The 13,712-nt window shown below is 44.7% G+C and overlaps 1 protein-coding gene across 1 annotated transcript; it reads left to right on the top strand.

Annotated features, from left to right (window-relative positions):
• Positions 1–10,464: 10,464 nt before the first annotated feature.
• LOC148882683 (C3a anaphylatoxin chemotactic receptor-like) lies at positions 10,465–13,182 on the top strand. Its single transcript, XM_088986850.1, has 3 exons — positions 10,465–10,525; positions 11,954–12,141; positions 12,258–13,182. The coding sequence occupies exons 2-3, from the start codon at positions 11,962–11,964 to the stop codon at positions 13,098–13,100; spliced, it is 1,023 nt and encodes a 340-aa protein (XP_088842976.1). The 5' UTR covers positions 10,465–10,525; positions 11,954–11,961; the 3' UTR covers positions 13,101–13,182.
• Positions 13,183–13,712: the final 530 nt, after the last annotated feature.

The raw sequence follows: 13,712 nt of genomic DNA, 5'->3' as shown, positions 1-13,712 counted from the left end.
TTCACTGTTCAATATTTTTGATAGCATTGTCTACATTTAATGTTTTGTCCCCTCAGGGTCGCTCATGGGTTGTCCAGGTGATAGACTCAGCCATACAAGCACGCGGTGACCAGCTCCGCCTTCCGTGTTGGAATGTTTCATGGTCACTTTTCACTCTGTACTTTTCTCCAAGCTTTCTGGTTGTTCCAGGACGTAACGGCTCCCCAGCACCAATGGGTACACTTATTTGGTTCCGAAGTCACGTTCCAGAACAAAGTCAAATTTGGTTTCCGCTTCTTTGACTTCCTGTCCACAGGAGCTGGCTTTGGGCCCCGCGCAACCAACCACTGCACACACCTGGAAGCAAATTCCGGTAGGTCAAATTTCCACTCTTGAGCCTTGCTTTTTTGTTCTTGTTTTTGTTTTCTTTTGTGACCTTGTGTTGTTGTGCGTCGTGTAGAACGGATACGGATTGTTTTTCAGCATTTTTGGCCACGACATTCATCGGAGGCGACGTTGCTGTGGCTTGAAATTGAAGTGGATTTACAAGGATTTACAGGAGGTGTGAGAATCTCTTTTCGTCAATGGATGCTACAGCTGCTTGTTTGCTTTCAACATTTAGCTTGTAGTAGACGTGCACATTCGACCATGACGTCCCTGATCCAAGGCTGAAAAGGATGCTTTGTTCCTCACCTCTTTCATCTAGAACTGCTTCTTGTCACAAAAAGGGTACAGCAAGTGCTGAAGAATGAATGACTCACTGCATCTTTGTGTTGTCATATTATTTATTTTTGTTTGTTTTTTCCCCAATTGGCATTTTCGTGTTTATTATGTTTGTTAAAGTCATTATAAGTGATTTGCACGCTGGGTCCGAGAGGACAGTCATTTCATTTGTGCTGTATGACATACATATTAGCATATTTGACAATCAAGCTGGCTTTGACTTTTGAGAATTTCAGCTCAAGAACAAATATGCTTGAGAACCTTTTGTTCCTTCAAAATATTTTGAATTTAGTCTAGCTTGATTTGTTATGAGGAAAATTTATCTTTCACTGCCACACATTTCAGACAGTTAAAAATGTGTCCACTCCAGTGCCAGGGTTTTTGTCATTGTCACTCAAATTCCACGACCCACACAAAATTATTAAAAAGAATTACAAATTAAAAAGAATATTGAGTTATACGACTACATTCAATGCAGTGTGAGAAACCTTACTCTCTTCTTTCATCAGAAAAAGAGTTCATTCCTAAATTATATGGGTCTGGTGTTATATGATCTTGAAATGTAGGCGGCTGGACAAAATGTAATGCGATACTATTTATATAGGGCTTTAACAACAGCTGAAGGTGTAACTAAGCGCTAACATGGAAAAAAGGAAATGCTGCCCCCTTGTGGGAATGAAAAAACATTGCCAGAGGTCATGGCCAGCGCTTTATAGGCGCCCAAGCATGAAAAAAACAAAACCCAAACAAATTTGGAAATGGCGCTCAGTCATATTTTCTATTCCTAAATAAATGTGTGTCTATTCAAGATGGCGCTGCGAGAGTGGCTGCCTTTCCAGCAGCTGCTGTATATGCAGAAGGGTGGCCCTCCAGGACTAGGAGTGCCCACCCCTCCCCTAGAAAATGAAATTAAAAGACCATATGTAACGGAGTTGTGCACTAAGATTATTAAATTATGACGGAAGTGACGCAACGGCGCACAGTATGGCACAAAGTCCCATTGTTCTCAGAAACACTTGGAGAAGTCTTATGGTGAATCGCTATTCTCAGATGGTCTGGATTAACTCGCATTTTCATGACAATATCTTATTTGGTTTCCCCTTTTGTACTGTCCAGTGCAGGGGTCGGGAACCTTTTTGACTAAGAGAGCCATAAAAGTAAAATATTTAGAAATGTTTTTCAGTGAGAGCCACAACACGCGAGCGCGCGCACGGACGCACACGCACACAGACGCACGCACGGCCACTTTTCAACAAAATGTCAGAATGTATTATTTAAAATTAATTAATAAAGTAATTATTTCCCTGATTCCTTTTGAGTCCAGATTGCTTTTTGTATCGTTATTTAATTCAAGTTTTGTCGAGTGGAACTCTGAAGCAGTTGTGCTTTTCTTTATGCGCAGTTATTCACAAGACGAAACCCATGCGACTTCACCTATCCCTTTTGCCATACTGTGTTGCAGGTAATGATTGTTTCATTTCGGTTTTATTGTATAGTATTATTTCGTTTCTTTTGTTGTGTTTCATTTGGCCGTCTCGCATGTGACGCGTTCAGGGACATCATGTAAATAACTGAACTTATTGAATTTCCTTTTTCTGTAAATAACCACATTACACGTTGTTAATTCTGTTTTGTTATTACAATGTTTTGCATTAGAGAACCACTTGGAGAAGTCGTATGTTATTCACAAGACAAAACGCATGTGACTTCATCTATTGCAGCAATATTTTTTTATTTTTTTTTTATTAAAAGTATTATTAAGACGGCAGCAACGTAGAGCCCAAGACAGTCACTGTTGTGACACGCGTCACATTGGTGCCATTACCCGTCGATCACAAGTGACTCTCCACTTTGGACCGGGACCACAATGCTGCACAGCGTCTTCATCCCATCACTTGGTGGACGGTGTGTCGACTCCTGTTCTGCAAATGATGTGTTAATTGTCTGAACCGCTGTTTTGTAATTAGCGTTTTTTTTTTGTGTTAAGTCTAAGAATGAGCTCCTTACAAGGGACATTTAGCACACCTTTGAATAAGTGTGTTGGTAGAGGCATCCCGGCCGTGTCACAGTTATTTAGTGCTATCTAGAGTGGTGTAGTTTGTACAGAGGGGAATGGGCAGGTTCTAGCTGAGGTCACTTGTGTTAGTGGGGACAGAGTTCATTCCCAAACCCAGTGCAGTGCATCTACGACCGACGAGCGCACAGACCACTGATACACCAGCGACAGATCACTTTCTCCAGTCACCTGACGTAGTTGGTCGGATGAGTGGCATCATAAGACATATGTGTCCTCTTTTATAATTACGTTACAATTCAAAAAGGCTAGTTGGTTCTCTTTAATGTATGTAACGTACATTAAAGAGAACCAACTAGCCTTTTTGGATTGTAAAGTAATTATAAAAGAGAACAGAGCGCTAAAAACAAGTCTTTAGGAAGGCTACGCACACTGACCAATACTTACTTTTCGATTCTATCCACCCTTTACAACACAAACTAGGAGTATTCAGAACCCTCCAGCATAGGGCTAAACTAATACCAACAAGCGTTGAAGGTAGAGAAAAGGAGTCAAACCATATCAGGAGAGTACTCACAAACTGTGGGTACCTTCAATGGTCATTCAACAAATGTCAGAGAGAAAGAATAGGGAATGAAACCAAAAATTCTGCAGATACAAAAAGGAGAGGAGTAGGAGTATACCTTACATTGCAGAAGTTTCTGAAAAACTACAAAGAGTCCTTTGGCCACACAAAATTCCGACTTATTTCAAACCGATAAACACTTTAAGGCAAAAATTAGTGCATCCAAAAGATAGGCTGCCAAATGAAAAACAAAGTAATGTAGTTTATTCAATACATTGTAACAATGAAAATGAAAATGAGCAGTACATTGGGGAGACTAAACAAATTCTCAAAAAAAGACTTTATCAACATCGCAGGAATAATACTAGTGGGCCTCAATCGGCAGTACTTATGCACCTAAAAGCTGGCAACCACTCATTTGACGACAATGAGGTTAACATCTTAGCGAAAGAACATAGATGGTTTGAAAGGGGAGTAAAAGAATATATTTTAATAAAACAACTAAATCCTTCATTAAACCGGTTTGGTGGGGTGAGGTAAAATTTGGATCGTTCATACAATAGCCTGCTTAGGCAACATAGGATTAGTAATGCTGATGAGGTGATACCGATCGAAGTGGGGCAATCAGGCCGATCGTTAGTCAGAACGATAGGAACTATCAGTGGAGCAGCTGCAGGGAGTAGTCCTCTGGTCCCCCCAACCTGAGAGCAGGGACCTATCATAGCAGAGTCCTGCACCGCCATGTCTGGATAGTAGGGCTATATATAGGGCCTAAACTACCAGTAAGACTTTAGTTTGCTGACGAAGTTTCTTGGATAAGAAGCGAAACGGCCAACACCTTCAAAGAAGTACAGATGACGGCTGAAGAAACCTTTTCATCCATGCTGGAAAGAGTTTTGCTGCAGGGAGCTAACCATCCCTCTGCCTTTGGTAGACGCAAGTCAAGGCTTCCTATGGAGGACGGTTTGAATAAGCTACCATGTGCTGTCTGTGCTAATGCTGACCATTCTGCGCTTATTCACTGCCGTGAAAAGAGACTTTGCTTTTTGTGCTATTCACCCGATCACTCCAGACGCAACTGCCCCACACAGGTGCAGCCCTCAAGGTCACCACAGTCGGGAAACAATTGTGTCCGCATCCAAGGGAGTATGATGTGGATGAAGTTCATGACCCTCCCAACAGCTTGACGGATGATCTTGAATCGATATTGGAGTCACTCACTTCCAGTGTCCCCACACCACTGCCACAGGCATTTCCCTGACCGCAATGATTGACAGCGGCTCTACTGGATGCCCATTGAGTTAGTCGGCTATGGCACTATTCTTAATGTGCAACCCTGACATGAAACGTTACCCTGCAGATGATGTTGTCATTGTTGGATGTGGTGGTCATCAGGTGACACCTTCGGCCATATGCGATGTGGAAATAGTGGTGTACAATTGCAAATTACCTGTGCCCATGTTTGTGGTGCCTGGACAAACCGACAACATAATTCTTGGCAGCAATGCCATTAAGAAAATCCTTCACCTGATGTGGAAGACTGAAGGCTACTGGCGGCTCATGTCCAGTAGTAGTATTGATGATGACTCCCATTTTTTCTCACCGCTTTCCAACGCAGAGAATTTAGATGTGGAACTATACCTGACAAAGTTGGCACGCTGAAGTTGCAGCAGTGTGTGATGTTGCAACCAGAGAGTGAACATCTTGTTTCGGCTAAGCTTCCCGCCTGCGCACCGATGTCAGTTGGCAGCACGGTCATAGTTGAACCAACCCAAGCAAGGTGCCATTCCAGGAAGATTCTGGTTGGCAGGAGTATCACACCAATGCTCCCAGTGAAGGTCATCAACCCCTAGACTCAAAAAGTGGTGTTGAGAAGAAACACAAAGCTGGCGAATGTGTTTCCCTGCATTGATACAGAAGACTTGTCTGAACCTGACAACATCCACATTTGGTCCCAATCTGTTAAGAATGCCACCGCAAGGCCAAGGTCCAAAGAAGACATCAAAATAGCACTGGACGAGCTTGGGCTACATGATGTGGACTTGGATGCGTGTGCTGTCTCTGATATGTGGAGGGACAGACTTTTCCAAATCATTGAGAGGTATGAAGCAGCCTTTTGGAGAGGCCTCAGAATTTGTGCACAACATACACCTCGTGGATAAGAGACCATTCCGGCTGCCTTATCGAAGAGTGCCACCCAGTCAACATGAAAAGCTGAGAATGACTCTCAATGAGATGGAAGAAAAAGCCATCATCGGAAATCCACGAGTGAATACGCATCTCCATCTGTCCTAGTGTGGAAGAAGAATGGGGAGTTACGCATCTGCACGGATTTCAGATGGCTTAATGCGAGGACACAGCGGGATGCTCACCCATTGCCACATAATGATGCTCTTGCCGCACTAGGAGGAAATGTCTTCTTCTCCACCATGGACCTCACCTCAGTATTCTATAATGTGCCCCTGTTTGAGGACCATAAGAAGTACATCGCCTTCTCGTCCCCATTTGGCCTACATGAATATAACCGGATGCCACAAGGCCTTTCGAACAGCCCGGCTACATTTATGCATATGATGCTTTCCATTTTCTGGGACAAGAACCTCACTAGCGTCCTGTGCTCTCTTGACGATTGAATGGTCTTTAGTCCGACAGAAGAGATTGCGCTTGAGCGACTATAAATGGTTTTCTCCTGCTTGAAGAACCATAATCTGAGGCTTGCTCCGAAGAAGTGTCACTTTCTTCGGAGATCTTTGAAGTTCCTTGGCCATGTCGTCTCAGTGTCAGGGGTACAGACAGACCCTGAAAAGGTGGAAACGATAAACAGGGTGCAGGTGCCTGACCTAATGGACAATGATGGCCTCCTTCGCAGAAGAAGATTAGGTCTTTCTTGGTAATGGTGTATTTTCAGCACTTCATTGAGGACTGCTCCATCAAGGCCAAGCCCTTTTTCAAGCTCCTTTAAGGCCAGAAAACTCGTCTGGTAAAGCCAGACGAAGCTCGAACTACATTGGATGCTTCAAGTCATGTGAAGTTGACACCGGCGGCCTGGACCATGTCAAATTGCCTTTGAGACCCTGAAGTGCGATCTGCCAAACAGTGGCCCTACCTGACTTTGGAAAATCTTTCACCCTTGCTGTCGATGCATCGTTTGACGGCATTGGAGCCATCCTCTCCCTGCTTCACTCTGATGAAAAGGTTGCGAGACCAGTGGCATTTGCTAGTAAAACGCAGTCACGAGCCCAATTGAACTATCCTGCACATCGGCTCGAATTTCTTGCTTTAAAGTGGGCCGTATCACTGGCTAAAAGGCAGACATTTTACTGCCTGGTCTGAGAACAATCCCCTGACATATATCCTGACGAAGCTCAAACTAGATGCCTGCGAGCAGGCTGGTCATCAGGGCTGTTCTAGGACACTCTCTTTGGCTAGTGAACGGTTCTTTTGGACCGGGATGGAGAAAGACATTACGGAGCATGTAAGGCAGTGCCAGAGGTGCATCTTGGGTAAGACCCCCAAGCCAGATGCCCGGGCACCCCTGGAGAACATCCGCACTTCCTCTCCAATGGAACTAGTATGCATTGATTTCTGGACAGCGGAGTCCGGCGACAAGAAAACCACAGATGTCCTTGTTGTCACCGACCATTTCTCAAATTTGGCTCTTGCCTTCCCCTGCAGGAACCAAACAGCAAAGCAAGTTGCCCGCTGCCTGTGGGACAAGTTCTTCTGCATTTATGGGTTCCCCAAAAGAGTCCATTCGGATCAGGGCGCTTACTTTGACAGTAGGCTCATCAATTATCTTCTTGAGATGGAAGGGGTGCACAAGTCCCACACAACACTGTATCATCCCATGGGTAATGGTATCGCAGAAAGATTCAGCTGGACCCTTGGAGGCATGATCAGAACACTTCGCCCAAAGTCGAGGTCCAAATGGCCACAGATGTTGAACATGTTGACTTTCTGCTATTACTGCACAGTACATGAGACGACGGGCTTTGCACCATTCTATTTTATGTTTGGATGTGTCCCTCTCTTGCCCATTGACATTATGTTCCATCATGTCTTGGAGAATGCCAATGTTTTCAGTCACAATTGAGTTTGTGAGCACCTTGAAAAGAGACATTTCTGAAGCCATGCAAACAGGAACTTACTGCTCCCGGTTGACTACTTGACATTCTCGGGCAGGTGGAGCCTGGTTCATGTTCAGATGGGTCAGAGATGGACGCACATTGTGGGAGTGACAAGAGCTCAGTTCCTGATGATCAGGAGGATGCTCAGTTGCGCACTGAGAACTGGGTCATGCAGTCTCCGCTCAGGCAGGCTCAGGCAGAGGAACATGAGCACTTCTCTACAGAGGGTGATTACGCTGATGCGTGTCTAGGGGATGTCAGTGAGAGAAGTCAGTCAGTAGGAAATGACATCCACACACAGACCGAACTTTTGACAGACCCGGTGTTTGACATAGAACACTCGACTCCCGACTCACCCCCAGATGAGACTGAACTGGAGGAGGTCATTTGCACACAACCACAGGACACACAGGGCCCCGCCACTTTCACAAGATGTGGTAGGACAGTTAAACCCTCAGATGATTAAGGATTAATTCACATTTTCAGGACAATATCTAGGGCGGTCCGGTAGTCGAGTGGTTAGCACACGAATTCAGAGTGTCCCCCACCTCGTGCCCAAAGACAGCTGAGCAACCCTCGCGACCCTAATGAGGAATAAGCGATACGGAAAATGAAATGAGATGAGATGACAATATTTTATTTTGTTTCCTCTTTTGTACTGTCTAGTGCAGTGGTTCTTAACCTGGGTTCGATCGAATCCTAGGGGTTCGGTGAGTCGGTCTCAGGGGTTCGGTGGATCCTCTGCCACAGAGGCCCACCCCTCAGTCGAGACTGCAGTTAGTCACAGTCATAGGCACAGTCATTGGAAGAAGGGTGCGGTGAATGAGCATATGAAACTAGTGGGGTTTGGTGCCTCCAACAAGATTAAGAACCACTGGTCTAGTGTATCTAATTATTTCCCTGATTCCTTTTTGTATCGTTATTTAATTAAAGTTTTGTCGAGTGGAACTTTGAAGCAGTTGTGTTTTTCTTTGTGCACAGTTATTCACAAGACAAAACCCATGTGTCCCATTTGCCATACTGTATTGCAGGTAATGATTGTTTCATTTCGGTTTTATTGTACGGTATTTCGTTTCTTGTGTCGTGTTTCATTTGAACGTGAGTGTTATTGGCATGTCGAACTGTGCCGCCATTATGCAGCGCACCACATTGGTTCGCATGTGATGCAATCAGGGACATCATGTAAATAACACTGAACTTGTGTTGTATTTCCTTGTTCTGTAAATAACCACAATATGATCACATGTTGTTAATTCCGTTTTGTCATTACAACGTTTTGTATTAGACAACCACCAAGACGAAACCCATGCGACTTTACCTATCCCTTTTGCCATACTGTGTTGCAGCAATAAAAGAAATAAAAAGACACATCCACGCGTCTGATATTATTAAGACGGTAGCAACATGGAGCTCAAGACAGTCACTGTTGTGACACCCGTCACACATACTTGGAAATCATTTCACATTTTAGGAATGTTAGTAAACATCTGTCCATTCCGCGATTATATTTTTTGAGGTACTGTTGCCAATCACAGTACATTTAACTTATTCAGTGCCATTCGCAAATTGATTCAGGAATTGAAAATAGGACATAGAGCGCCATTCCCAAATTTATTTATTTTTTTGTGCTTGGGTGCCGATAAAGCGCTGGCCATGTCCTCTGGCAATGTTTTTTCCCTTCCTCAAGGGGGAAGCATTTCCCTTTTGTCCTTCTTAGCGCTTTGTTCCAATTTCAGCTGTTGTTTGAGCACCATAGAAACCAATATGTATGCATTGCATTGTATTTTGGACAGCCGCCCCTGTAACTGGCGGGTATCTTGTCATCGGTTGCCATGACAACAAAAATATAATTTATTTGGACTTGTTCTGTAAAAGTGTTTAATATTTCTATGCAAACCTTTATATGTGTGTTTTTCTAAAAATCGTCTTCGATACTTTATTTATAATGTTTTGTCATTATCACTTCCGCTTCCGCGTGTGTTTCGATCTCTGAGAGCAAGGCGAGACAGACAGAACGAGGACTGCTGCTAGAGAGCGACAGAAGCAAGCAACCGCTAGATAGAGAACGACAGTCGAAAATCTACATCAACGTTTATCTACTTTTGGTTAATAAGGTGCACACGGTACGTTATTAATTTGCTTATTGACTGAATGTTTTGTCGAACTTATTGTAATGTTGTCGTTTCATTGTCCTTTATAGTTTTCACGGTGTTCCAAGTGTGCAACAAACGTGACATCAGTAAGAAGCGCCATCCTTGACCGGGGTAGATACAGCCCCCATTTCAAGATCTGATAACTCCAGACCAATATCATTTAAGAATTATTTTTTTTCCCCTGATGAGTCTAAGGTTTCTTACGCTGCAATGAATGTTTATGTAGTTCTAAAACTCCATATTATGTGTGTCCTGGAATTCAAGTGGCAGTGACAAAAACCCTGGCAATGGGGTGGAAAAAAATGTTCGTCTAGCAGTGAATTATAATAATAATGTGACATGGCTTCAATGATTTGTATGCCCTGTGGTATATCAAGTAGGGTGTATTTTTTGCTCAGTCCCCATATGGACAGTGCGTCCATAGCTGAAATTTATGAAGGTTTTTTTGTATATTTGTGCTAAGGATTCAAAGATCTAACAGCGATGGAAGTACAGAATAAGAAAAAAGACAAGACACTTCAGCGGAAACCAAGCAGTCACCTTTTCGTAGAAAGCGTGTTATCTTATCACCTTCAAGGACCAACCGTGTTGGAACAAAATGAAACGACTTTGCATCTCTTTTTAAAACAAGTCAACAAACATGGCAGACACGAACGAGGCAGATGACAATCTGACATGACTTGATTTTTTTCTTTCCAATTTCTGATTTAGCATTAAAAGCTCATCTTTTCCTTAGTTGTACAGTGTAGGAAGCAAAATATATAATAAAAATCAAATAGCGCTCTACTCATTTGCTTTGTAAATCTATTTATGGTGCAAACGACTCGCCGATGTATGCGTGTGTGTATGGAACACATGACACAAAAGGGGAAGTATCAAAATGAGTGTACTTGTGTGTCTGTGCGTGTCTTCACTCCGTGTTTGTCGCATTGACTGGACGTCCGACCTGATTTCTGTCATTCTAGTAAGTGACAATCGGTCAATAGTTCTTCTCATTCCAATATTTTTTAAGCTTGTACTTCGGATTTTTTTCCCCTTATAATTACAGGTAACATCCGACTTACGGCTTGACTTACGACCACCCGTACTTATGACCTACAGAGCCTATTTTTAAAATGTTAATTCTACGCCTGGCATCGCAACACACTAGCAGGTTGGCAACGCGTACAACAATTTTGGCCAGCCAGCATCTCACTCTTGCGCAGCAATCACCTGTGTGATGGCACCAGAAGAGGGGGGTGGGATTGCGTGTCATTTAGCCTCCGAGTTTCTATTCAAAATTTTGAATGGATTTCGACTTACGACCATTTTGACTTGCGACGTTTGCTCGGAACGGAACTCGGTCGTTAGTCGGATGTTACCTTATCACGCAAATAGAGTACTTACTGACAACAACGCTGGATTTTCTGGCTGTAAATGTTTCCACACCTCGCAATAGGGTGCACGGTTTGATTTCCACTCCCACTCCCCCTCCAAAAAAATAATAATCCTGACAGGTTGACAGGACTTCAAATTGTCTGTCAGTGTGATTGACAGCTCAAATGATCGTTTCATCTCTGTGAGCCTCGCGATTGGTTGTCAACCGGTGCAGGGTGTCCCTCTCCTCCTGCGAAAAGATAGTTTTCCCCAAATTTGATTTACACCGCGTTGTTCTGCATGTTGATTGCTGAATTTTCTCTTTCCACAATGACACATACGGTGGAATTTTTTTTTCGGAATAAATTCATATTTTTGTTGTTTTATTTTCCTTTTTTTTGCTAAGGCCAGAAAAAAAATGTTTTATCTTTGTTTTCCTTCAACACAGCATTGTTTTGTATCTGTCATAATTACAAACAAAAAAAGATAAGAAAATAATTGAGGATCGATGTCGAATTGTGATGTGCGGCTGATCACAGGACAGCGATCAAGATTTGAGGATTTGGCGGAATTCCGCTATTGCAGGACTAATAATAGCCTGGTCTATTTGTGCTTCATCATTTTTCCGACAACACACAAACACGTACGCAGACTTGTTCCAATGAACTTCTGCAGCTTTATTTGATTCAAAATGTCCAAAAGTGTAAACTGAAACAGTTCGATTGAGTCTCTAAAGTGCTTGGCGATTGCCGGGCAATCGATAGCGATCCATTTTTGCTCTGACAGACTGGCGTTGTAATTCTTCAATTTTGAATAGTTTTTTTTATTTTGTGTGCGTGACCCAAGTGAAGAGTCGGTCGGCCTTCCCTTTTCACAAAATGAGGAAGTGAACGCAATGTCATGATGAAATGAGATGGGGGGTGAGGTGGTATGTGTCTTTCACAGAGGCAGGCCTCAAATTTCAGGGCAAATGTGGGTCAAATCACCGACGTCATGAGTCACGTGACTTTTGACAAGTTTTTTGTCTCTTGATGAGTTCCCAAGATGGTCTCCGGCGAGCCACCGTCGTATTGTCTCCTCAACGCCTCCCTGAGCGTCCTGGCGGCCAAGGCGAGTCGAGGAGGCAACGTGGACACGCTGTCAATCATCCTCAACACGCTCACCATCCTGCTGGGCATTCCGGGCAACTCTCTGGTCATCTGGGTGGCGGGTGTCAAGCTCAAGGTGGACGGACAGATGGACGGATGTCTTTTTTTTTTTTAGCCGGTTGTTGTCTGTTGTGATGAAAATCTTATTGCCGGATCAATACCTGTGTTCATTTGAGCGTCCCACCCCTTCAGGCAAACGTGATGAATGTGTGGCTGGTCAACCTGGCCGTGGCCGACATCGTTTTCTGTTTCACCCGAATCTTCTCGCTGGTCAAGAAGCTGTTCCTGGACCACTGGCCCTTCGGCTTGTTCATCTGCAAGTTCAACGGCTTCTTCAAGTACGCCAACATGTTTTGCTCCGTCTTCATGCTGGCCGTCATCAGCCTGGACCGCGCCGTGTGCGTCTGGTTGCCGGTGTTCACCCGGCGCCGCCGCACGGTGCGCGCCGCCCAAGCGGTAGCGGCGTGCGTGTGGGCGGCGGCGGGGGTCTTCAGCGCGCCTTACTTCTTCTACCGGCAAGTGTTTCTGGACGCCAAGAACCTGAGCAAGTGCACGGTGGAGGAGGTCCGGGACGCAGACGCCAGGACGGCACTTTACTTCATACGCTTCCTGTGTGGTTTCGCCTTGCCCTTCTTGGTCATCCTGGGCTGCTACGTCGTGGCCGGGGCGGGCATCCGCCGCATCCGCCTGTCGGGCAAGTCCCGCCCCCTGCGGGTGCTGGCCCTGCTAGTGGTGGCCTTCTTCCTGTGCTGGGCCCCGTACCACGGCCTGCTGATGCTCAGGATGATGGACGGCAAAAGCTCGCTGGTCAAGACGTGGCTGCCGGCCGCCAAGGGTGTGGCCTACTTCAACAGTTGCGTCAACCCACTTCTCTACTTCCTGGTGGGCCTCAAGATGAAGGGCCGCTTCAAAAAGTCTTTGACGGGCCTCTACAAGCGAGCTCTGGCCGACGATGTTGATGGACAGCCGGGGCAGAGCAACGAAGAGTCTGTCGAGAGCCAGTCCCACATGGGACTGCAAAATACTGTCAAATAAAAACGACAATACGGTGAAACCTTTGTTTACCAACCCCTTGGCTTGCGAACTTTTCGTTTTACGAACGTTACATTTATGAACATTTTACCTTGGCACACGAACTGTTTTTCCGGATCGACACGGAGCTGCCACAATGAGTGATGTGTCATTCGCGAACGAGCCCGTTCTAACAAGAAAATGGTGGTCACTGTTTTTGCCCTCTATTCCCCGCCCCCAGTCTTCCGTTAATGCCACGTGATTGGTCAAGCACATAGCAGTGGGGGATGGGCTCACAAACAGAGAGAGAGTGAGGCCGTTCTCCAAGAAACAAAATGGCGTCTTCGGTTAAAGCCACGTGATTGTGATTGGTCAAGAACCCAGCGGGGGGGGGGGGGTTAAACGTTAAAGAGACAGGCAGACAGAGAGAGTGTGAGAAAACACACACACACACGAAAGGGAGAGAACAGAGCTTGAAACAAAAAAAAAACAAATGAAATGGTGAGAAAATTGATAGAAAACTGTGAAATTTGGACCCATTTCAACTTTGTTCAAAAGCAGAGTGTAGACTGGAAGGTTAAAATATCCCATCAATAAGGCTCCACAAATAACCCGCACAAGTCATCTGTACACTTA

This window comes from Hippocampus bargibanti, linkage group LG20 (assembly GCF_051943395.1).
Source record: "Hippocampus bargibanti isolate YZ-2025 linkage group LG20, ASM5194339v1, whole genome shotgun sequence".
In the NCBI taxonomy this organism is placed as follows: Eukaryota; Metazoa; Chordata; class Actinopteri; order Syngnathiformes; family Syngnathidae; genus Hippocampus; species Hippocampus bargibanti.
Note: the sequence above shows the minus strand (reverse complement) of the source record. Positions and strands in the feature narration are given on the sequence as shown.